A 22907-nucleotide genomic window follows, 5' to 3' on the forward strand; every position below is an offset into this window, starting at 1 on the left:
TGTCTGATTTCTTCAGTGCAGTCCTCCAACTGTGGCACAGGAAACAATTCCCACTTGGTGACGGCATTCACTTTCCTGTAGTCCACTGTTATGGACATCTGGTCAACTTTCAAAGCGGCTGGGGCAGCATGTGGCGCAGTGGTTAGTACTGGGACTGCGGCGCTGAGGACCCGGGTTCGAATCTCGGCCCTGGTTAATATCCGTGTGGAGTTTGCACATTCTCCCCGTATCTATGTGGGTGTCACCCCCACAACCCAAAGATGAGCAGGTTAGGTGGATTGGCCATGCTAAATTGCCCCTTAATTGGAAAAAAAAATAATTGGGTACTCAAAATTTATAAAAGAAAAAGAAAAAAAAACTCTCAAGCGGCTAAGAGGCTGAACCAGAGTCATAACCTTTTTAAGTTTTAAGATGTTGCGGAAAGATAGATTCATTCCAGGAGTGATAATATAGGAAATAGGGCTTGGTTATTTTATAAACAAACTTTGTGAAAATAAATAAAACTATATTTAAACTTTTAAACTTCAACCCTAACAATAATAGATTAAATGTAGTTTTTTAACCGTAACACACTAGTTTCCATAAAACAACACTGTAACAGAACATACAGCTCTCATGCCACTTTCACAATCAGAAAAGGCAATACTTGCATTTACGAAGCAATTTTTCTTCTTCAATTATTGTTCTGCGTTTAGTCCAGGCTGATCATTCCATATATGAAAAGCATAGGACAGACGATAAATACACAAACGTAAATACATAGTCATTGGGTGAAGGATACGGAATGGAGTGCTACACAGTAGAAATTATGCGTGGAGAATTCTGTCCATAAGTGTGTCATTCAGGAGTCTGGTAACAGTTGAGAAGAAGCTGTTTTTGAATATGTTAGTGTGTGTTGTCAGACGTTTGTATCTTCTGCCTGATGGAAGAGAGTAACCAGGATGGGAGGGGTCTTTGGTTATGCTGACCGCTTTCTCAAGGCAGCGAGAGGTGTAGACAGTGTTTTTTTAAATTCATTTACGGGATGTGGGCATCGCTCGTTAGGCCACCATTTATTGCCCCTCCCTAGTTGCTCTTCAGAAGGTGGTTGTGAGTTGCCTTCCGGAACCATTGCAGTCCTTGAGGTACAGGTACATCCACTGTGCTGTTAGATAGGGAGTTCCAGGAAGTTGCCCCAGCGACAGTGAAGGAATGGCAATATATTTCCAAGTCAAGGTGGTGAGTGACTTGGAGGGGAACCTCGAGGTGGTGGGGCTCCCAGGTATCTGCTGCTCTTGTCCTTCTAGATGGTAGTGGTCATAGGTTTGGAAAGTGCTGTCTGAGGAACCTTGGTGAGTTACAGCAGTGCATCTTGTAGATGGTACACGCGATTGCTACTGTTCGCCGGTGGTGGAGGGTTTGAATGCTTGTGAATGGAGGTGCAATCAAACAGGCTGCTTTGTCCTGGATGGTGTTGAGCTTCTTGAGTTTTGTTGGAGCTGCATTCATCCAGGCAAGTGCAGAGCATTCCATTAAACTCCTGACTTGTGCCTTGTAGATGGTGGACAGGCTTTGGGGGGGGTCAGGAGTTGAGTTACTCGCCGTAGGATTCCTAGCCTTTGACCTGCCCTGGTAGCCACAGTTTTAATATGGCCAATCGAGTTCAGTTTCTGATCAATGGTAATCCCCAGGATGTTGATTGTGGGGGATTTGGTGTCACTGGATGGGAAGCGGGTTCACATGATGGACTGGGCTGTGTTCACATCTCTGTAGTTTCTACGGTCCTGGGCCGAGCAGTTTCCATACCAAGCTATGATGCAGCCAGGTAGGATGCTTTCTATGGTGCATCTGTAAAAATTGATAAAAATCAATGTGGACATGCCGAATTTTCTTAGTTTCCTGAGGAAGCATAGGCCCTGTTGTGGTTTCTTGGTCGTAGCGACGAAGTGGGTGGACCAGGACAGATTGTTGGTGACGTGCACACCTAGGAATTTGAAGCTGTCAATGACCAATTCATTACTTATGCTGGCGTTGAGGGAGAAATTGTTGTCACACCATGCCACTAGGCTCTCTTTCTCCCTCTTGTAATCTGACACATCATTGTTTGAGATCAGACCCACTACTGTCGTGTCATCAGCAAACTTGTAGATGGAGTTGGAGCCGAATTTTGCTATACAGTTGTGTGTGTAGGGCCCCGGTATTGAGGACTATCGTGGGGGAGGTGTTGTTGTTTATCCTTACTGATCTATGGATCAGGAAGTCGAGGATCCAATTGCAGAGGGAGGAGCGAAGCCCTAGGTTTTGGAGTTTTGATATGAGCTTGGCTGGGATTATGGTGTTGAAAGCAGTGCTGTAGTCAATAAATAGGAGTCTGACATAGGAATCCTTGTTGTTGAGATACTCCAGGGTTGAGTGTAGCTCTGGGAGATAGCGTCTGCTGTGGACTGGTTGTGGCGGTATGCAAATTGCAGTGGATCGAGGCATTCTGGGAGTATAGAGTTAATGTGTCTTATGACCAACCTCTCGCAACACTTCACAATGATAGATGTCAAGGCCACCTCTACATCTATCTCTACCATCTCTACATTTAATTCAAGCCTCTCGTCGCTGGTACCATTATAATAATGCACTCCCCAAGGCTTTAATATCCTTCCTAAAATGTGGTGCCCAGAATTGAGCGAATGTTCCAGCTGAGGCCTAACCAGTGTTTTATGAAGGTTTATCACAACTTTTGTGTTCTGTTTCTGTATTAATAAAGCCAAGGATTCTACATGCTTCTTTTAACTGTGTTCTCAACTTATTCTGCAACTCTCACATATTTGTGCACATATTCGGGTTGCTGTTTCTTTAAATTGTACCGTTTAGTTCATATGCCCTCTCCTCATTCTTCCTGCCAAATGTATCACTTTACAATTTTCTGCATTAAATGTTATTCACCATGTGTCTGGCCATTGTGCCAGTTTATATCCCTCTGAAGTCCACTACTATCCTCAACGTTGATTATAGCATTTCCAAGTTTTATGTTATCTGCAAACTTTGAAATGAAAAAATGAATATGAAATGAAAATCACTTATTGTCACAAGTAGGCTTCAAATGAAGTTACTGCGAAAAGCCCCTAGACGCTACATTCTGGCACCTGTTCGAGGAAGCTGGTACGGGAATTGAACCGTGCTGTTGGCCTGCCTTGGTCTGCTTTAAAAGCCAGCTCTTTAGCCCTGTGCAGTTATTCCTCCTGTATTAATTCCATGGCACCAACATGTATCAAAAAAAGCAGTATTCTTAATACTGACTTCTAGGAAAACTGCTATGTACTCCCGTCCAGTCTGAAAACAATTCCTGTTTTCTGTTCTATATCCAATTTTGAATCCATGATGTTCCATTAATCCCATGGGCTTTAATTTTGCTAACAAGTCTATTATGTTGCACTTTGATAAATGCTTTTTGGAAGCCCACGTTCAAACTACACTACCATCACTAACCGTGTCTTTTATTCATCAAAAAGCTAAATTATGTTGGTCTAGCATGATTTTCCTTTTTAAAAAAAAACTATTCTGACCTTCATTTATTCATCCATATTTTTGCAGATGTGAAATGATTTAATGCTGAATTATTGTCTGATAGTTTCTCTGCTCACCATCATTGTAGTTGGTTTGTAGTTGCCAAGTTTATCCCCCTCCCTTCTACAGACAGAGGTATAACATTTGCAGTTCTCTGGCACCATCCCCATATCCAAGGAGGTTTGGATATTTGTAGCCCCCCATAACCTATATGTGTCCCACCTCGACTGATTGACTTTTTTTACTCTGAGGACTGCCAACTCTTCAAGTAAAGTGGGGGGGGGGGCACTTTCAGCGGCTGGCCAGTACTGTTATGTGGCCTGCCCCCCACCCTGGTTGCCTTCTGCAATTTAGCCATGCTGGAGCTGAGGGGGATGAGTTGTGTCCACTGGATGCGCTCTTTCTTTTGTTGCCCTGTGTCCCTTGCGGCTCTCTCCTCTTATGCCTGCCCTGGGTTTTCCTTTGGTGCTTTTATCCTCCACCCTCCCTGCCCCTTCTCCCTTTCTGCTCTTCCTCTCCCCCTTTATCTTCCTTATTTTGGGGACTATCCTGGGCCCCACTCATTCCTCCCTCCCTTCCTACTTTACTGGATGCTGATTATAAATGTGTCCTGGAACAACTTGGTGAACAGCCTCCACGTTTTGTGGAAGCCAGCTTCCAATCTTCTGATGGCATATTTTATTTTCTCTAGCTTGAGAAATTCTGCCAGATCAGACAGCCAGTCTTCAGCCTTGGGTGGTGTTGCCAATCTCCAGCTGAGCAGGCGTCTTCAGTGGGCGATCAGGGAGGCAACGGCACGGCTTCAGCCCCTCTCCCCATAAAATGCTCTGGCTGTTCTGATACCACGAAGGCCGCCACCATTGGGCAAGGCTCTACCCTCGCCCCACAACCCTGGACCTCAAAGAAGGATGTCCAGTATCCAATAAGTGGGGCAAGACCAGGACCGGCCCATCATGTAGCAGCTCTTTGAAAGAGCGATTCAGTTAGTTCCACCTCCGTGCCGCCCATAACCATGCGGATTTTCCTTTTTCCAAATATTTATCCAATTTTCTTTTGAAATTTGCCACTGAGTCTACCACCCTTTCTGTTGCACTAAGGGCAGGACTTACCAACCAACCCGCTGAGTGTTTTTCAGCAGCAGAGGTGGCTCGCCAGCAGGCTTTTCTGGTCCCGCCATTGTCAACGGGATTTTCTGTTGACTGCACCCCGCGTCGTCAGGAAACCTGCGCACCGTCGGTGGGACCGGAACATCCTGTGTGCGTGAATAGCCGGTAAATTCCACCCTCCGTATTTTGAGCCCAAACGGTTATCTAAAAAAAATCTCTTCACTGCCCCTCTGCTTTTTTTCCCAGTGATGGAAGGACAGTATTATTTGGTTGCAATAATATTAGGAAGACGTTAGTTGATTGAATCAGTAATTCTGCTTTCTTATTCCATTGCTAAATAGGTTTTGAAATTCTGTTGCAATATATTGTAGTAGATATGCTGGGCTTACATCTGAAAATTGCACTGAATATTTCCTTGTTTTCTTTTCATAGCTTCTGATACAAGTGTCAAACATCTCAGCCACTCTCCCATTCAACAGCTTGGAATAAAGATAGTTGTGAGGTATTTTGCAGACTTTTAAACTGTGTGTTTAATTTTTTTTCAATGTAGCAGATCATTGGATCAATCACAAAAAATATTTTGAATTTCTAATTGTGAGATTGGACATGTGCAGATAACTCTTGGTGAGCTGTAGAAAATTGAATTCCATTTGAGGTCTGTTGACGTATTTTTTTAACTTTAGGTGGCGCTAAACCATTGCAAAATATGTAAACATTTCATAAGTAACAATTATAGGACTTATAATTTTTTTTACAGTGTGCCAGTTGTATATCTATTTTAAATATTACACACTGACATATCATTAATACTGGCACCATACTTCAACGAATGTTAATCATTATGTAAGGGTTCTTCCTACTGATTCACTTTTTTCCCCTTTATTTTTGCTGTTAGCATTTTGATCTATGGATGCTTAATGTACATGTATGTTTAAGGCAAGCAGCAGAGAGAATGAGGAATTCAAGAAGTTATAACATAGTATATGGTTCTTCTAGCTTTAGACAGGAAGACACAAACTTCTCGGCACCCGAGCGATGGGCTGGGACTCAGTTCGATTGATTGGGTGTAGCCAATGAATTGGCCAAAAAACGTGTGCTGCCCAGTGACAGGTGGTGATTGGGTTCTACTCAAGTGGAATGATTTTCAGAGGCCCAAGGAGCTCAGTTTTTGAATCCTGGACACTTGGGGGAAGGATCTGCTCTTCTCTCTATCGCTCTCTCTCTCTCTCCAGAAAGGCTGTGAGTTGATGTATTCCTGAATCTACAGAGAACCTGAATGAATTAATCTGCAGTGAATCAATTACAAGCTACAAATAGAGACCTGGATCTGAGAGCTTACTTTGAAGGAAGGTCTGTTTAAAAGTGTGTGTGTGTGTGTGTGTGTAGGTAGGTAGAGAGGGTGGGAGGGCAAGTTAAAGTGGGGATTAAGATTTAGATAATAGTTAACCAGTTGTATTTGCTGCATGCTACATTATAGTTCTTCATATAAATAACAATTAATTGTGTTTAAATTTACAAAGCTGGTGACTGTAATTAATGGGCAGCCAATAGCCAAAGACTCCTGGTATTTTTCTAAAAATTATTGGTTAATTCAATTGTGTTGTGACTCCAGGTCAAGTGAGGCTGGAACTGACCGCGCACTAGCCCAGAGTGTTATTATTTGGTGTCTCAGTTCCAGGATCTTTGGAATGTTAGACAGCAGCGTATAAATTAATAAGAGGTGCCAGGTGTGTAGCAATATAACAGGATGTCTCTGGAAGCTGCTAAGATTTTTCTTCAGGTGGACGACTTGTCTCTGGTTTATTCAAAAGTGCTTTGAAAAAAGAAGCTAGCCAAATTGGCAGGTAAATTAACAATAGAGATACCAGCAAAAAACTAAGATGGTAGAGATAACTGAAGCGATTGCTCAACATTGAAATTTGAAAGAGAAACACAGTAGAATTAGCTAAAATTCAGTTACAGATGAAACAATTAGAGATGCTGCAAAAAGAAAAAGATGGAGGTGCAGAAAAAAAGGAAATGGAGATGCAGCAAAAAGAAAACGAAATGAAGATGCAGCAAAAAGGAAACAAAATGGAGATGGAAATGAGGAGGTTGGAATTAGAGAGAAAGGAAAAAGCAAAGCGAGAGAATTACAGCTTAAGGCACTGGAAATTAGAGGGGAGCTGCCAGGAACTAGAGGAGAGCTTAATCTTAGAACGGAATCAAACGGCAATATGTTTAAATATATACAGGCTCTCCCAAAATTTGAAGAGAAGGAGATAGATGGCATTTGAGAAAATAGCAATGCAAATGGAGTGGACAGAAGAAAAGTGGACATTAACCATGCAAGTAAATTGATGGGGCATGCACAGATGGTTTATGCTTCCCTGTCAGAGGGGGTTTCTAAGAATTATGACGAGGTACAAAAAGCCTATTCTGGGGGCATATGAATTGGTTTCCGAAGCACATAGTCAAAAGTTTCAGAATTTAAGGAGACAGCTGGGATAGACTTATGCCGAATCCAAAAGTGTTAAGCAGAACAATTTTGAGAGGTGGATGTCGTGTTGGGTGCTCTGCTACACAGACGAACCAACACGGTTGCAGAAGGTACAACTCAGTTTTATTACTAACAATATTAACATTTGTAAACTGGCTACTGTGGTTCGTTCATTACCCTCTAACCTGTGGACCCAGCCCTAACACTATCTTGGAGAGGCACTCAGCACATGGTGAATGTCTGAGTGGCTTGCTGTGAGCTCTGTGCCCTGAGCTGTCTCCTGCTGGAATCACTCGGAAGTGTCGTGTTCCCTGTTTTATAGTGTGTCTGCTCTTGCTTGTGATTGGCTGTGATGTTGCGTGTGTATTGTTGGTCCGTTGATCTGTCCATCAGTGTGTATGTGTGTTTGCACCATGATGTTTATCTGAATATCATGACATCCCCCCTTTTTTACAAGAATATGTGCCTATGTGGTAATAAATATAGATGTGTACTGAGTGCAGCTGAATGTGTGTGTGTGCAATATCTACAACATGTACATGAGGCTAAACTATATACATAGGAAGGTGTCAGGTGCAACATAGCAACAAGGTTGTACCATCAGCAAAACAAGTGTAAACATCAAGCATCAAAAACAAACTCCTGTAACGACAAAAGAGAAACTTATTAACATAGTGGCATAGAACTTTTAGTGAGTCCAATGTTCAAACAGGCTCATAAGTCCAGCCTAGTAGGTGGGCGACGAATTTGGGTTGACCACCTCAAGGGTTGGTCAGGAACCACACGGCTGAGGAGTGGGCCTGGCCACAGGCAGCAGAGGAATGGGCATGGTGGCAGGAAGCTCCACGAATTCAACATCAGGAACAACAGGAGGGCGTGGCACCGGCGTATGATCATGTAGCGAGCGCGGAAGCAGGCGAATAGCCCGGCGATTGCGCCGGCGAATGGAGCCATCAGGCATGCGAACCAGGAACGAACGGGGAGCCACGCGTCGGAGAACTAAGGCACTTGCCGACCAGCCACCCTCCGGTAGGTGGATGCAGACGTTGTCTCCAGGCGCCAAGGCAGGAAGATCAGTTGCCCGAGTGTCGTGTGCCACCTTCTGCTGAGCACGCTGCTGTCGCATCCTTTGCAGTACTGGAATGTGGTCGAGTGTAGGGACAAGAATGGATGGTACAGTGGTCCTGAGGGCGCGACCCATCAACAGCTGGGCTGGTGAGAGGCCAGTGGCTAGTGGGGCCGAGTGATAGGCCAGCAGGGCTAAGCAGAAATCCGATCCGGCATCAGCAGCCTTGCAGAGGAGCCGCTTGACGATATGAACGCCCTTTTCCGCCTTGCCATTTGACTGGGGATGCAGAGGACTGGACGTCACGTGTGTGAAGCCATACGAAGCAGCAAAAGAAGACCATTCTTGGCTTGCAAAACATTGTCCGACATGACAGTAATCGGAATGCCATGTCGAGCGAAGGTGTCTTTGCATGCCCTTATGACAGCGAACGATGTTAAAACGTGCAGGCGTATGACCTCTAGATAATTTGAAAAGTAATCTGTGATGATTACGTAGTCCCTGCCAAGCGCATGAAAGAGGTCCACACCTACCTTCGCCCAGGGGGACGTCACCAACTCATGGGGCTGAAGCGTCTCGGGGGGTTGCGCCGGCTGAAACCTTTGGCAGGTGGGGCAGATGAGCACCATGTTGGCAATGTCATCGTTGATGCCCGGCCAGTATACAGCTTCTCGGGCCCTCCATCTGCAATTCTCAACCCCGAGATGGCCTTCATGCAGTTGGTCGAGGACCAGCTTGTGCATGCTGTGTGGAATCACAATCCGGTCCAGCTTCAGGAGGACACCGTCAATGATGGCCAAGTCGTCCCGGACATTGTAGAATTGTGGGCACTGTCCTTTGAGCCACCCTCCCGTCATGTGACGCATCACACGTTTTAGAAGGGGGTCAGCTGCAGTCTCCTGGCGAATACGGGCCAGACTTGAATCGTCAGCTGGCAGATTGGCCGATGTGAAGGCCACATGCGCTTCGACTTGACAGACGAACCCCTCCGAATCGGGCGATGTGCTTACTGCTCTGCATAGGGCATCCACAATGATGAGGTCCTTACCCGGGGTGTAGACCAGTTGGAAGTCGTACCTCCGGAGCTTGAGTACGATGCGCTGGAGGCGAGGGGGTCATCTCGTTCAGGTCTTTATGTATAATGCTGACCAGGGGACGATGGTCGGTTTCCACGGTAAACTGGGGGAGACCATACACGTAATCGTGGAACTTATCTATGCTGGTTAACAAACCCTGGCACTCCTTCTCGATCTGAGCATAGCGCTGTTCTGTGGGGGTCATCGCGAGGCATAGGCGACCAGGGCCCACCCATGATGCAGTGTCGTCCCGTTGCAGGAGTACCGCCCCAATGCCGGACTGGCTGGCATCTCAGTCGAGATTTTCGTATCCTGAGAGGTGCCGAAGAACGCCAATACCGGGGCTGTGGTGAGCTTAATTTTAAGCTCCTCCCATTCCTTCTGGTGTGCGGGCAGCCACTGGAACTCCGTGGACTTCTTAACTAGGTGATGAAGAGCCGTTGTATGGGAGGCAACGTTGGGAATGAACTTCCCCAGGAAGTTGACCATGCCTAGAAAGTGTAGCACTGCTTTCTTGTCTGCCGGCTGCGGCATGGCTGTAATGGCGCTCACTTTGTCTGCATCCCCCGACCGGGATATATGGTCCCCCATAAACTTTAGCTCTGTTTGGCCAAAGGAGCACTTTGCTCGGTTGAGGCGCAGGCCGTGTTCCCGTATCCGCGCGAAGACATGCTGGAGACGACTGATGTGCTCCTGTGGTGTAGTGGACCAGATGATGACGCCGTCAACATAGACGCGCACCCCTTCGATGCCCTCCATCATCTGTTCCATGATTCTGTGGAAAACCTCGGATGCCGAGATGATGCCAAACGCCATTCTGTTATAGCAGAACCTGACAAAAGGAGCTTTGAAGGTGCACAGCTTTCGGCTGGACTGATCCAGTTGGATCTGCCAAAAACCCTCTGAGGCATCAAGCTTTGTGAAAATTTTAGCCCGGGCCATTTCGCTCATGATCTCCTCCCGTTTGGATATGGGGTAGTGTTCCCTCATGATGTTGTTGTTTAGGTCTTTTGGGTCGATGCAGTTCGCCAGAGGGCTTTTTGACGCACACCATGGAGCTGACCCATGGCGTGGGCTCCGTGACCCGGGATGGCACTCCTTGGTCCTGGAGATCCTGCAGCTGCTGCCTGAGGCGTTCCTTGAGTGATGCTGGGACTCTACGAGGTGCATGAATGACCGGGGTGGCATCCGGATTGAGCCGTATTCTGTAGGTATAGGGCAGTGTGTCCATGCCTTCGAAAGCCCTCCTGGTTGTGGGCGAGGAGCGAGTGGAGCTGTGCCCTAAATTCAGCATCCGGGAAGTCTGACGTGCCTTCTGGAGACAGAGCGTGTACCCGCTGAATGAGGTGGAGAACCTTGCACGCCTGTGCGCCTAGTAGGGAGTCCTTTGATGAACCAACAATCTCGAAGGACAGTGTGGCCTTATACGCATTGTGCGTCAACTGGAGCTGGCAGGATCCCATGGCCGGGATAACGTTTCCGTTATAGTCGACCATCTTACAACGGGATGGCCGAATTGGTGGTCTGGCCTTCAAGGCGTAGAAGGCTGACCATGCCATCAGGTTGGCGGAGGCACCAGTGTCCAGACGGAATGTGATTGGTGATCGGTTGACCGTTAGGGTGGCACACCATTCATCACCCGGATTGACACTGTTCACTGGCATCGGCTGGTGGGTCCTGCTTGGAGACATCCGGTTCCTGTCGATGACCGCAACGCGGAAGGCTTCCCGGTCGTCTGTATCACCTGTCTGAATATCATCCGGGTATGATTTGGAGTATGGAGGCTGAATAGTCCGCACGTCCCTGTGAGGCTGTCGGAATTGGGGAGCGTTGGCAGGTTGAGCTGCTCGGCAGCAGGCAGCGTAGTGGCCCATCTTGCCACAGCGGAGTCATTGTCGGTTCTTTGCTGGACATTGCCTCTTTAAATGTGCGGATCCACAGTTGCTGCACGTCGTGACATCATGGCGTTCGTTGCGCCATCGCGCATGCACAGTTCGGTCCTGCGTAGAGCGCGCCTGCGCGTCACGTCCCTCTGCGTCGACGTCTCTTTTGGCGCGTACAAGCGGGGGAGGCCACGAAAAGTGCGCGAAATGGCCGCCCCCGTCCAGGCCGCGGGCCGGGAGGAACTCGATGGACTGGACACGCTCGGCCTCGTAGGACCCCTGCCCTGCCGATTCGGCCGCGTAGGACCCCTGCCGTGCCGATTCGGCTGCTTGGAATTGGGAGTAGCGGCTGGTCGCGTTTTCATGGAGGACGCAGGCTTCGATGGCGGTGGCTAGGGTGAGACTTTTTACCTTGAGGAGCTGCTGGCGTAGGGCGCCCGAGGTGACCCCAAAAACTATCTGGCCCCGAATCATGGAATCGGAGGTGGCCTCGTAACTGCAGGACTGTGCAAGGATACGGAGGTGTGTAAGGAAAGATTGAAAAGGCTCATCCTTACCCTGCAGGCACTGCTGGAAGAGGTACCTCTCGAAACTCGCATTTACCTCGATGCTGAAGTGTTGCTCGAGTTTGAGAAGGACCGTCTTGTACTTCGTCTTGTCCTCCCCTTCCGCGAACACCAGGGAGTTGTAGATGTGGATGGCGTGTTGCCCTGCCGTGGAGAGGAGGAGGGCGATTTTCCTGGTGACGGAACCATTCTCCCTTTCTGTGGCTTCTAGGGAGAACTGGAAGGGCTGTTTGAACAACTTCCAGTTAACGCCGAGGTTTCCAGCGATTTGGAGTGGCTGCGGCGGGCTGATGGTGTCCATGGCGCAGGATGGCGGATTCCTGAGAATGCGTAGGTAGGTCTCACAGGTACTGGGTTCCAATCCTGGTACCATGTCGTGCTGGGTGCTCTGCTACACAGACGAACCAACACGGTTGTGGAAGGTACAACTCAGTTTTATTACTAACAATATTAACATTTGTAAACTGGTTACTGTGGTTCGTTCATTACCCTCTAACCTGTGGACCCAGCCCTAACACTATCTTGTAGAGGCACTCAGCACATGGTGAATGTCTGAGTGGCTTGCTGTGAGCTCTGTGCCCTGAGCTGGCTCCTGCTGGAATCACTCGGAAGTGTCGTATTCCCTGTTTTATAGTGTGTCTTCTCTTGCTTGTGATTGGCTGTGATGTTGCGTGTGTATTGATTGGTCTGTTGATCTGTCCATCAGTATGTATGTGTGTTTGCACCATGATGTTTATCTGAATATCATGGCAGTGGATACACGCATTGAGAGCTGCAACAGTTTATGTGGCTCTGAGAGAGGTCATTCTCAAAGAGGAATTCCCTACCTTCTATGATAAGAACCCGTGTTGAAGACCAAAGGATGACGACTGCTGGACAAGCAGCAATTATGGCTGACAATTATGAGCTAATCCATAAATTTAAGCCGTGGTTCTATCACCCCCATAATTTTGAAAAGGATAGGAAGTGGGTGAGTGGAAGGAGGGCAGATAGCCAAGGTAAGGAATGGATAGCTGGGAATGCACCGAGATCTCCTCAGACCAGGAAAGAAGGTACTGAGGGTAGAGGTGAGTCTCGAAAGCCTAGGTGTTACCATTGTGATAAGGTGGGAGACGTTCGTTCAGCATGTTGGAAGTTGCCAGGAAGGCCCATGGGACTTAGAGTTCATAAGGTGGATTATGAAAAGGGGAAAAAAAGTGGAGAACACAGGGCAGTCTGTAGCTTTGACAGGACTTTGGAGATCTGAAGTAAATGCTGATGTGGAAGCAGATGTGATGAATGAGGTAGAGGAGAGATATGCAGGGTTTTTGTCTAATGGGTAGGTCGCCCATTTTCCTCAACAGATGTAGCCAAACCCACAACTATCTTAAGGGACACACGTTCTACTCAAACTCTCTTACTGGAGAAAGATTTGGTTTTCCCTCCAGAAAGTTCAATGAAAACTAAGTTTTGAGTGAATAGAACAGGTGGAGATTATATCCCAGTTCCATTGTATAAAGTACAATTCAAGTGTGATTTAGTGTCAGGTCCAGTAGTTATCAGGATCTTTGAGAACTTCCCAGTGGATGGAGCAGACTTATTATTGGGAATGATATGGCAGACATGAAGGTTGTAGCTTCACCTATTAGTGCAGAGAGCCCGAGGGAAGTACTGCAGATAGCACATGAGATGCCAATGGCAGGGCGTGTCGGAAGTAGGAAAACTCATTGGGCATTAAATGGCTCAAAGAAAGAAATATTGAAAGACATTAATCACACATCAAGTAACCATGGTAGTGAATCTAATTCTGCTGATACTGATAATCTTTATTATTGTCACAAGTAGGCTTACATTAACACTGCAATGAGGTTACTGTGAAAATCCTCTAGTCTCCACACTCCAGCGCCTGTTCGGGAGAATTTAGAATGTCCAATTCACCTAACAGCGCATCTTTCGGGACTTGTGGGAGGAAACCAAAGAGCCTGGAGGAAACCCACGCAGACTTGGGGAGAATATGCAGACTCTGCACAGACAGTGACCGAACCTGGGACCCTGGTGCTGTGAAGCAACAGTGGCAACCACTGTGCTACTGTGCCGCCCAAGATGAAACTATCTCTGCAAGAATGACTCTTCACAAAAATTTAGTAGTGAACCAGATTCTGGAAACTTCAAGACTGAAGATGACCCTAAGAAAGAGGGGTTTGAATCTAATAGTAATAACAGTAATGAAGAGTCAGACGAGAATTATGAATCCGATTTGGGTTTTGATTATGGAGAATAGATAAACAACTGCTAGCGAATAGACCTGCCACTAATTGGTCTTGAATAAATGGCAAGAATTTTTTCCATGGCTAGGAAAGAAGACAGCAGATTGGAAGAAGAAAGTGAACTGGACATTTCTAAAAAAAATAATTTGTTACTGTCTCTTGCAGTAAACCCGTTGCCATTCATTCCAGGTGCAAATATTTCTGAGAGCATGCCCATTGTGAAGGACAATATATGTAATAGCATGACATCAAATATTCAGGATGAGGACAGCAATGACTGTGAAGTGACACCAAACAAACAGCCGATTAACCCACATCCTTTTCAAGGCCCACAGTGCCTCTCCCAGTTAAAGGAAGCAAATAGCAACGAAGATTACATAATTAGTGATCAATTCCTTTTGAAAATGACGAGGAAGATGGGTGAAAAACCATATAATGATTCTGCAACCACATCTGATAACAAAAAACTGAAAGTTCATGGAACCAACAATGTGTTACCCTCTGATTCTGAGAGTAAATAAGAACAGTTGAAATCTGGAAAGCACAAATTGTCACTAAGTAGAGATAAAAACTGTGATTATGAAGACTTGGGGAAGAGGCAAAAACTGTAAAACGAAGACTGTTGCATTTAAAGCCAACCAACTCTGCGAAGATTGAACCCTCAACTTAGCACTCAAAGTAGCCATGTGAAGGAAAAGGGAGAATGTAAAGCTGGAGGGGTTGAAGAGCGTTTGTCGATTTAAAAAATTAACCAAATATTTCCCTCAATTTGACACCATTGCTGGCAGTTTGGCTGCAGAGGTTACTTGAAATTTGGTTAATCATTCTGATGCGCAATCAATTACTCTCAAGACAAGGTGAGTCATAACTAGTAGGCTTTAATCTGCTAGAACTATTCCCCAGCAGCTTCGATACAGAAAGTGAAGGCTGCTGGGACGGCATCGGTTCTTATACTCCGCCTCTCAGGGCGGAGCTATCTACATCAGCCAATGGTAGACTCCTGGGTCTAGCCAATGGTCATCCACCTCTCCGGTACCGCAATACCTGGTATCACCACACATTCATTGAACAATCAGGAAACACTGACTGCATTACACGAGAGACCGAAAGAGACAAGTACAGAAGAAACTCATTCGGGGGCCCTCTCCAATTTGGACAGTCAGAAACCTGACAAAGGGAGGCACGTTGTCCGGGATTCTCCGACTCTGCGCCGGGTCAGAGAATCCCTGGGGAGAGGCCCGAATGCCGCTCCGACGCCAGCTTCCCTATTCTCCGGCCCGATTTTCGGGCGCCGGCGGGTTTCCCGCCACTCCGGTCGGGGGCCGTTAACAGCGACCCCCCGGCAATTCTCCGAGCTTCGATGGGCCGAGTGGCCGACAAGATATCAGAGGGAGCTCTAAAACCAAAGATGCAAACTTCAGCAGCAGGAGAACAGAGAGAAGATCTAATAAAGATACTGATAAATATATAGACAGATTCGTAGAAGCTCACCAAGGTGCACTGCAAAAAGTAATCATGATGGACCACAGATACTCTGAACCAATCAAATCACATCCGTCTCAACTAAAACCACTGAAACTGGCTCAGTTAGAGACTGAAATACAGTGCATGTTGGATATGTTGCAGAAACAAGCGAAAAAGCCGTGAACCAATGAACATCAAGTGGAGTTTGAGAGATTGAAGGCCACGTTAATGGGCGAATAGGTGCTGGCTGTCCCGGACTTATGCAGACTATTAAAATAGTCACAGGTGCCAGTGACCTGGGGGTAGGGGCACTGATACTAACCCTTCAGCGCTTTGAAGTATTTGTCTGACACAACATCAAACAAAACATGGTTTATATCATAATCCGCTTGCATTTATAGATAGGTTTAAAACCCAGAACGCAAGATTATTCCTATGGACTTTATTAATTCAACATTTCAATGTTAAAATTGTAGACCTTCCTGGAAAGGATAATGGATTTAAGGGCTGACTAGTTACCAGTGTAAAGACTGGAAAGGGAACTTGTATAATGTGGTTAGATGAATGGATATGTATTTGTGATTTATGTCTTGCATACCTCGTAATGAAACATCAGTGCCCTGACATTTCAATCCTTTTAGGGCAAGAGGGAGGTGCCATATACCTGCACCTGTATACTGTGCTATTTTAGACTTTAATTTATGGCCTGAAGGTTCGGAGTAAAAAGGGGAATCATGTTGATTCCCCTTTTTTCCTCTTTCTTTATTTTTGATGTTATCATTTTGATCCATGGATCCTTCATGTCCCTGTGTCGTTAAGTCAAGCAGCAGAGAGAATTAGGAATTCAAGAAGTTGCAACATCGTATATGGTGCTGCTAGCTTTGGACAGTTTTTGAATCCTGGGCACTCAGGGGAAGGACCTGCTCTTCTCTCTCTCTCTCTCAGAAGGCTGTGAGTTGATGTATTCCTGAAACTGTAGAGAACCTAAATGAATGAATCTGCAGGAAAACTATTACAGGCTACAAACCGAGACCTAGATCAAAAAGCTTATTTTGAAGGAAGATCTGCTTAAAGACAACCATCTGATGCAAAGACTTTTAATTATTATTTTCACTCCTCTCCTCCCCTCTGTGCTTGTGCGTGTGTGTGTATAGAAATTGGGGGCAAGTTAAAGTAATAACAATCTTTATTATTGTCACAAGTAGGCTTACATTAACACTGCAATGAAGTTACTGTGAAAATCTCCTAGTCGCCACACTCCGGCGCCTATTCAAGTACACAGAACGAGAGTTCAGAATGTCCGCTTCACCTAATAGCACGTCTTTTGGGACTTGTGGGAGGAAACCAGAGCACCTGGAGAAAACCCACCCAGATACAGGGAGCACGTGCAGACTTTGCACAGACAATGACCCAAGCTGGGAATCGAACCTGAGACCCTGGCACTGTGAAGCAACAATGCTGTGCTACTGTGCTGCAATAAAAGTGGGGCTCGTCCGGGATATGAACCGGGGATTATGAATTAGTTAATAGTTGTATATGCTGCATATTTCATTATAGTTATTGTAAATAAAATTTAATTGTGTTTAAATTTACAAAGCTGGTGATGAATTATTGGGCAGCCAAAGACTTTTATATGGTATTTTTCTAAGAATTATTGGTTAATTCAATTGTGTTGCGATTCCAGGTCAAGTAATAATAATAATAATCGCTTATTGAAGTTACTGTGAAAAGCCTCTGGTCGCTACATGCGGCCAGAATTGACTGCACACTAACCCGAGGTGTCGTAACTGTCATGTGAGCGAGTACCTTTAAGAAATGGGTGTTTATAAATGGGTGTGTATATAAATATCTGTCGTGAGAGTACCTTTAAGAAATGGGTGTTTACGACTGCAATGATGTCAGAGTGGGTGGAGCTGGGATGTCTGTCAGCTTTTTACTTTCGTTTTAGGCTGTTTGCTGCAGGGTGTGTTTTAGTTTCGTTTTCAGAGCTGGATAGCTGCAGTCACAGCCAGAAGTGTTGCTCTTTTTAGCCTTAGTTTATTAGCTCTGATTATGTCACCTTTGCTCACGAGTCGCCAGGTATCTTTCTGATACCGCCACATGGTTCAAGCTCAAGTTATGATTAATAAGTCAGCACACCGCTTAATAAGATTGAAATCAACGGTCATTTATTATATACAACAATTAATGCTTACACAATAATCCTACTAACTACTATCTATATCGAAACCTACCACTACTGGCCAATACTTAACTTTAGGAAGGGCCCACCAGGTCAGAGAAACGAATGGCTTATCGAATTGGACCTGGCCTGCGGGATTTAAAAGGCTGATACGGGTCGATGGCTAGGAATCTCTATCGGGTAGCGATCGCTGGAGTCAAACTTACGGTTCTTTGCTGAAGGTTCTTGCGAAGGCTGCGAACAGGTGAAGAAGGGAGAGAGAGAGAGAGATCTGAACTTGGCCCCTCACTTTATAGGGCCCAGGGGCTTCCCGCCTCTCGGGGCGGCCCTTGACCCTGAGTCCCAAGCGATTGGACTTGTTCCCAATCACTGGGTACGATATGTCCAATAACGGAGCGATTCCTCGATCGGGGGGTGGTCGTTCACCTGTCTTTGTTTCAGCCACTGCAGGCGCCGACAGGTCTGGCCCGGCATTCAATTGTTAATATGTTGCAATTGTTCCTGGGGATAGCCGATTAAACTGCAGATGCCTGGGTTGATGTGCTGCTAATAGTCTTGAGTATCGATCTGGGCCGACTTCCCCAGAGCCGAATACGCTATTCTGTCTGCAGCTGTCCGTTTGTGTCCTGTTGGCTGCTTTTCCCATCAGCCTTTTCGGTCAGCCATTTTAAATCGGGTTTTGGCCAAATTAATAGGGAATCAGCCATTTTAGGTGGCTACAGAAGGTGTATGAGTCTCTCTCTGTAATCTAAAGACTAAATCGATCCTTTGGTGATTTAAAACTAATAACTGCTCTCAGTAGTGACTTTAACCTGATGTGCTTCTGTTTAAAAGTTTTTTTTAAAGTCTTATGGATGTTAAAAGGACAGCTTAAGGATTACTTAGTGTTGTATTCTTTGGGGGTTATATTTGAATTGATGGTTGCTAAGATGTTCACTGTATGTTTTAAAAAGGTTAACTTGAATTCATAGAATAAACATTGTTTTGGTTTAAAAAATACTTTTCCATTTCTGCTGTACCACACCTGTAAAGTGGGCCGTGTGCTCCCCATACCACAACCTATAAACAGTTGTGGGTCAGGTGAACTCCATGATACACTTTGGGGTTCTCTAAACCCTGGCCCATAACATAACAAAAAAACTACAGTAAACTTTGTGTTATCAGGCACTCGACAACTGAAATTCTCATCTAGCCGGAACGCCTGGTGTGTCCCCATAAGGACACATCACTTTACCAAGGAAGCAATTGAGAATATATCCGGAACCTGCACCTGTATACTGTATTATTTTATACTTTAATTTATGGTTAATGTACCTCTGAAGGTTAGTAGTATAAATAATACTGTTCTTTACTTCCTGACTACTTTCATCTTTGTTCATACTACAAGCATTGTGAGGTATTCCATCGGTAAACAGCACTTTTGATTATCTGGAACCACCTGCACATGTGGGATAATAAAGATTTTAATGCAGTATATTTTGGCTGATGCTCTTAACCTGTATATTTAACTAACAAAAAAGATATCAACCCACAAGTCTCACTTTTTTCGGATGCTGAGATAATAATCTAATAACTGAGCATGTTTCAAAATCTCTGTTTCAGATATGGCAGGTTTCTTGGTTTACTAAAGGATGATTCTGACCAGGAGCTTTCAGTTTTGCTGATGCGTTGTGAAAGATTTATGAAACAGCAACAAACTACCATAAGCTCCTCACTTTGTATCCTTCTGTGCAGTTTGATACTTTGGCTTTTAAACATCCTATGCTTGTGCAGAGCCATACGCTTGTTTTTATTACTATGAATTACATGTACTGGACAGATTTGATTACTTTGTATTCTCAAAACTCTGCCTTCATGTCTTTGTTCCCACTTCAAACCGTTATTTGTTGTTTTCATTATTATTACTAATTTCTATTTTGATGTTAGTTCATCAGAATAGTCCCAACAATATAACTTAACCAGTGATTTTTTTTTTTATGTGGTGCCGAGGAGTAGAGAGCCGTGTGGGTTTGTTTTGAGACATAATGATCAGGAATTTGTTTATATTTTTTCACTCAGATTATGTTGTGCTGTATACCAAATTAAATTCTAGCATCAGGCAGTGTATTCTACATCTCAATAACTCACCATGTCTATAAATTCTGTCTCTTCATATTGCACCTTGTTCGTTATAAAGTGCTAGGTTTACAGCTCATCAACATAAGCATGTAATTGCAACATTGCAATTTCTGTTATAAATAGTTTATTTTCTAAATATTTTTATTGGGTTTATATTTATTCATCATGCTATTCTCCAGGGTTAGCACCCAGTACTACAGAGGAATCTCAAAAAAGGTGGGATTAACAAAAAGGAAAACAGACAAAACAAAACAAAATTACACAACAAATAGATTACTCCTTGTGAGTGCCCGTACTTTCCTGCCCCTGATGGTCAGTTGCCGCAACTGTAATGTTTTGATTATGTACATGCCGCCTCCTGTTATTAGAACATACGAGGGGCTGTGCACCTTGGTATTGTGGCCCTGCTGCTTGTCCCTTCTGGCTCGCTACTCGCCCTGCGTTTTGCTTGATGTCACTCCCCACCCCCTTGCTCCTCCCTTCTTCCTCCCTGCTTCCTCTCCCCCCCCTCGCTTTTTCATTGCCCATCTTGTTCCCCGCACACACACACACACCGTCCACTGATCACGAACAGGTCTTGGAACAGGCTGATGAATACCCTCCATGCGTTATGGAAGCCTTCCTCTGAACCCCGGACGGCTCATTTTATCTTCTCCAGTTTGAGAAATTCGACTACATTAGACAGCCAGTCTGCCGCCTTGGGATCACCAACCGAGCAGGAACCTTCGTTGGACGATCACGGACACAAATGCTAAGGCGTCTGTCCCTCTCATGAAGAGCTCTAGCTGTTCCGATACCCCGAAGACCACCACTAATGTGCATGGCTCCCCCATCCTCACAACCTTTGACATGGCCTCAAATATGGTCGTTCAGTATCCAACAAGCTTGGGGCAAGACCAGAATATGTGGGTGTGGTTGGCCGGGCCTTTCTGGACTCTTCATATTTGTCTTCTACCACTGGGTAGAACCCACTCATTCATGTTCTTGTTAAGTGCGCCCTGTGCACCACCTTTAGCTGCATCAGGCTCAGCCTTGGGCATAAGGAGGTGGAGTTCGCCCTGTGCAGCGCTTCGATCCAGAGTCCTCCCCCTATCTCCATGACCAGTTTCTCCTCCCCTTTCTCTCGTGTCTTGTCAAGGGGTGTATATACCTCTTCTAGTATCCGTCCATACATGTCCACGCAGTTGCTGTTCCATAGTTCGCCCGCGTTCAGTCGTTTATCAGCCATGATTGAATGGTGGAGTGGACTCGATGGGCCGAATGGCCTTACTTCCGCTCCTGTGTCTTATGGTCTGTCCGGTAGTGTGTCCTGGTATCTGGGGGAACGTCGTCACCTCTTTTCGAAGAAAGTTTCTTATTTGTCTGTATCTTAGCTCTTTCCCTTTTGGGGGTTGGAGCTAGTCCATGAGGGACATTCCTGTACAGAAACTCTCCTCTATCCTGACCCATTCCTCCTCCAGTTTCTTGACCCATCCCCGTACCTTTTCTCCGGTGGCAGCCCAATGGTAGAATTGGAGGTGCAGGAGGGCCAAGCCTCCCATGTTTCTCCTTCTTTGCAGTATCTTTTTCATGATCCTCGGGCTCTTCCCTCCCCGCACAAACGCCATGATTAGTTTATCAATTTAGGTGAAGAAGGCCTTGGGGATGAAGATCGGAAGGATCTGAACAGGAAAAGGAACCTGGACAGCACGTTCATCTTGGTCATCTGCTCCTCTCCCTGCCAGAGAGAGTGGGAGCGTGTCCCACCTCTGCAGGTCCCTTTTTACCTCTTCCACCAGAATCGACAGGTTCCATTTATGGATACATGTCCAATGTGAGCTCTTTGGATCCCCAGGTATCGGAATTTGGTCTGGGCCAGTTTGAACAGTAACTTTTTTTAAATGTATTTTATTACAAACATGTATCAAAACAGGTTACAGCAAATAAACACCCCATTAAACATGCTTCCCTACAATCAACTATACAATCTGTACAGATTTTTCCTCTTTTGCACCCCCCCTCTCACGTGACGAACAGCCCCTCAAACACGGTCACAAACATATCCCACTTTTCCTCAAACCACCCTGAAGAGAGCCTTAACTCATACCTTATCTTCTCTAATCGCAGGACGTCGTACAGGTCACCCAACCAAGCCGCTACCCCGGGTGGCGATGCCGACCGCCACTCCAGCAAAATTCGCTGCCGTGCAATCAGAGAGGCGAAGGCCAAGACATCGGCCTTCCTCCTCTCCATGAGCTCCAGCTTCTCTGAGACCCCAAATATCACCACCAAAGGGTCCGGGTCCACCTCCTCCTCCACTATCCTGGCTAAGACTGCGAGCACTCCCGCCCAGAATCTTCCCACTTTTTCACAACCTCAAAACATGTGCCCGTGATTCGCTGGCACACCTCTCACACTCATCTGCTACCCCCTGAAAGAACCCATTCATTCTCACCTGAGTCATATGCACCCTGTGCACCACCTTAAACTGTATCAGGCTCATCCTTGCACATGAGGAGGTCCCTTTTACCCTTCGTAGTGCCTCATTACATGCTCCCCAACTGATCTCCCCTCCCAACTCCGCTTCCCATCTCTCTTTGATCTTCACCACCTGCTCGCCTCCCCCAGCCAATTGTATATATCCCCAATTCTTTCCTCCCCTTCCACATCCGGGAGCAGCAGTCGCTCCAGCAGGGTGTATCCTGGCAACCTAGGGAACCCCCTCCAGAGTTTTCGTGCAAAGTCCCTAACCTGCAGATACCTGAACTCACTCCACCTCGGCAACTCTACCCTCTCCCTTAGCTCCTCCAGACTGGTGAACCCTTCCTCCAAATACAGATCCCTCACCTTGACCAGCACCATTTCCCTCCACCTCCTGTATACACTATCCATCCCCACCAGCTCAAACTCATTATTCTCGCACAGCGGCGTTAGCACAGACATCCCTTCCCCCCTAAAATGCCTCCTCAGCTGATTCCAGATCTTCACTGTGGACTGCACCACCAGCTTCTTGAATACCTACTCTGAGCCATTGGCAATGCTGCCGTCACCATAGCCCTCAAACTAGACCCCTTACATGATTCCTCCTCCATCCTATTCTATCCCTTCTCTTTCCCACCACCGCCGCACCTTGTCCACATTCGCCGCCCAATAATAATGAAGCAAATCCGGCAATGCCAACCCCCCCTGCTGCCTCTGCCTCTGT

General features: G+C 46.0%; 1 protein-coding gene across 6 annotated transcripts in view; it reads left to right on the forward strand.

Moving 5' to 3' along the window:
* tbc1d32 (TBC1 domain family, member 32) overlaps positions 1-22907 on the forward strand; it is a 452053-nt gene that overhangs the window by 365345 nt on the left and 63801 nt on the right. For all 6 annotated transcript variants that reach the window (XM_072499364.1, XM_072499359.1, XM_072499363.1 and 3 more), the window contains 2 exons: positions 5076-5145; positions 19208-19323. In XM_072499364.1, coding sequence (XP_072355465.1) covers positions 5076-5145; positions 19208-19323 — 186 coding nt within the window. The remainder of the gene's footprint in view (positions 1-5075; positions 5146-19207; positions 19324-22907) is intronic.

The sequence above is a fragment of the Scyliorhinus torazame genome, chromosome 4 (genome assembly GCF_047496885.1).
Source record: "Scyliorhinus torazame isolate Kashiwa2021f chromosome 4, sScyTor2.1, whole genome shotgun sequence".
NCBI lineage: Eukaryota > Metazoa > Chordata > Chondrichthyes > Carcharhiniformes > Scyliorhinidae > Scyliorhinus > Scyliorhinus torazame.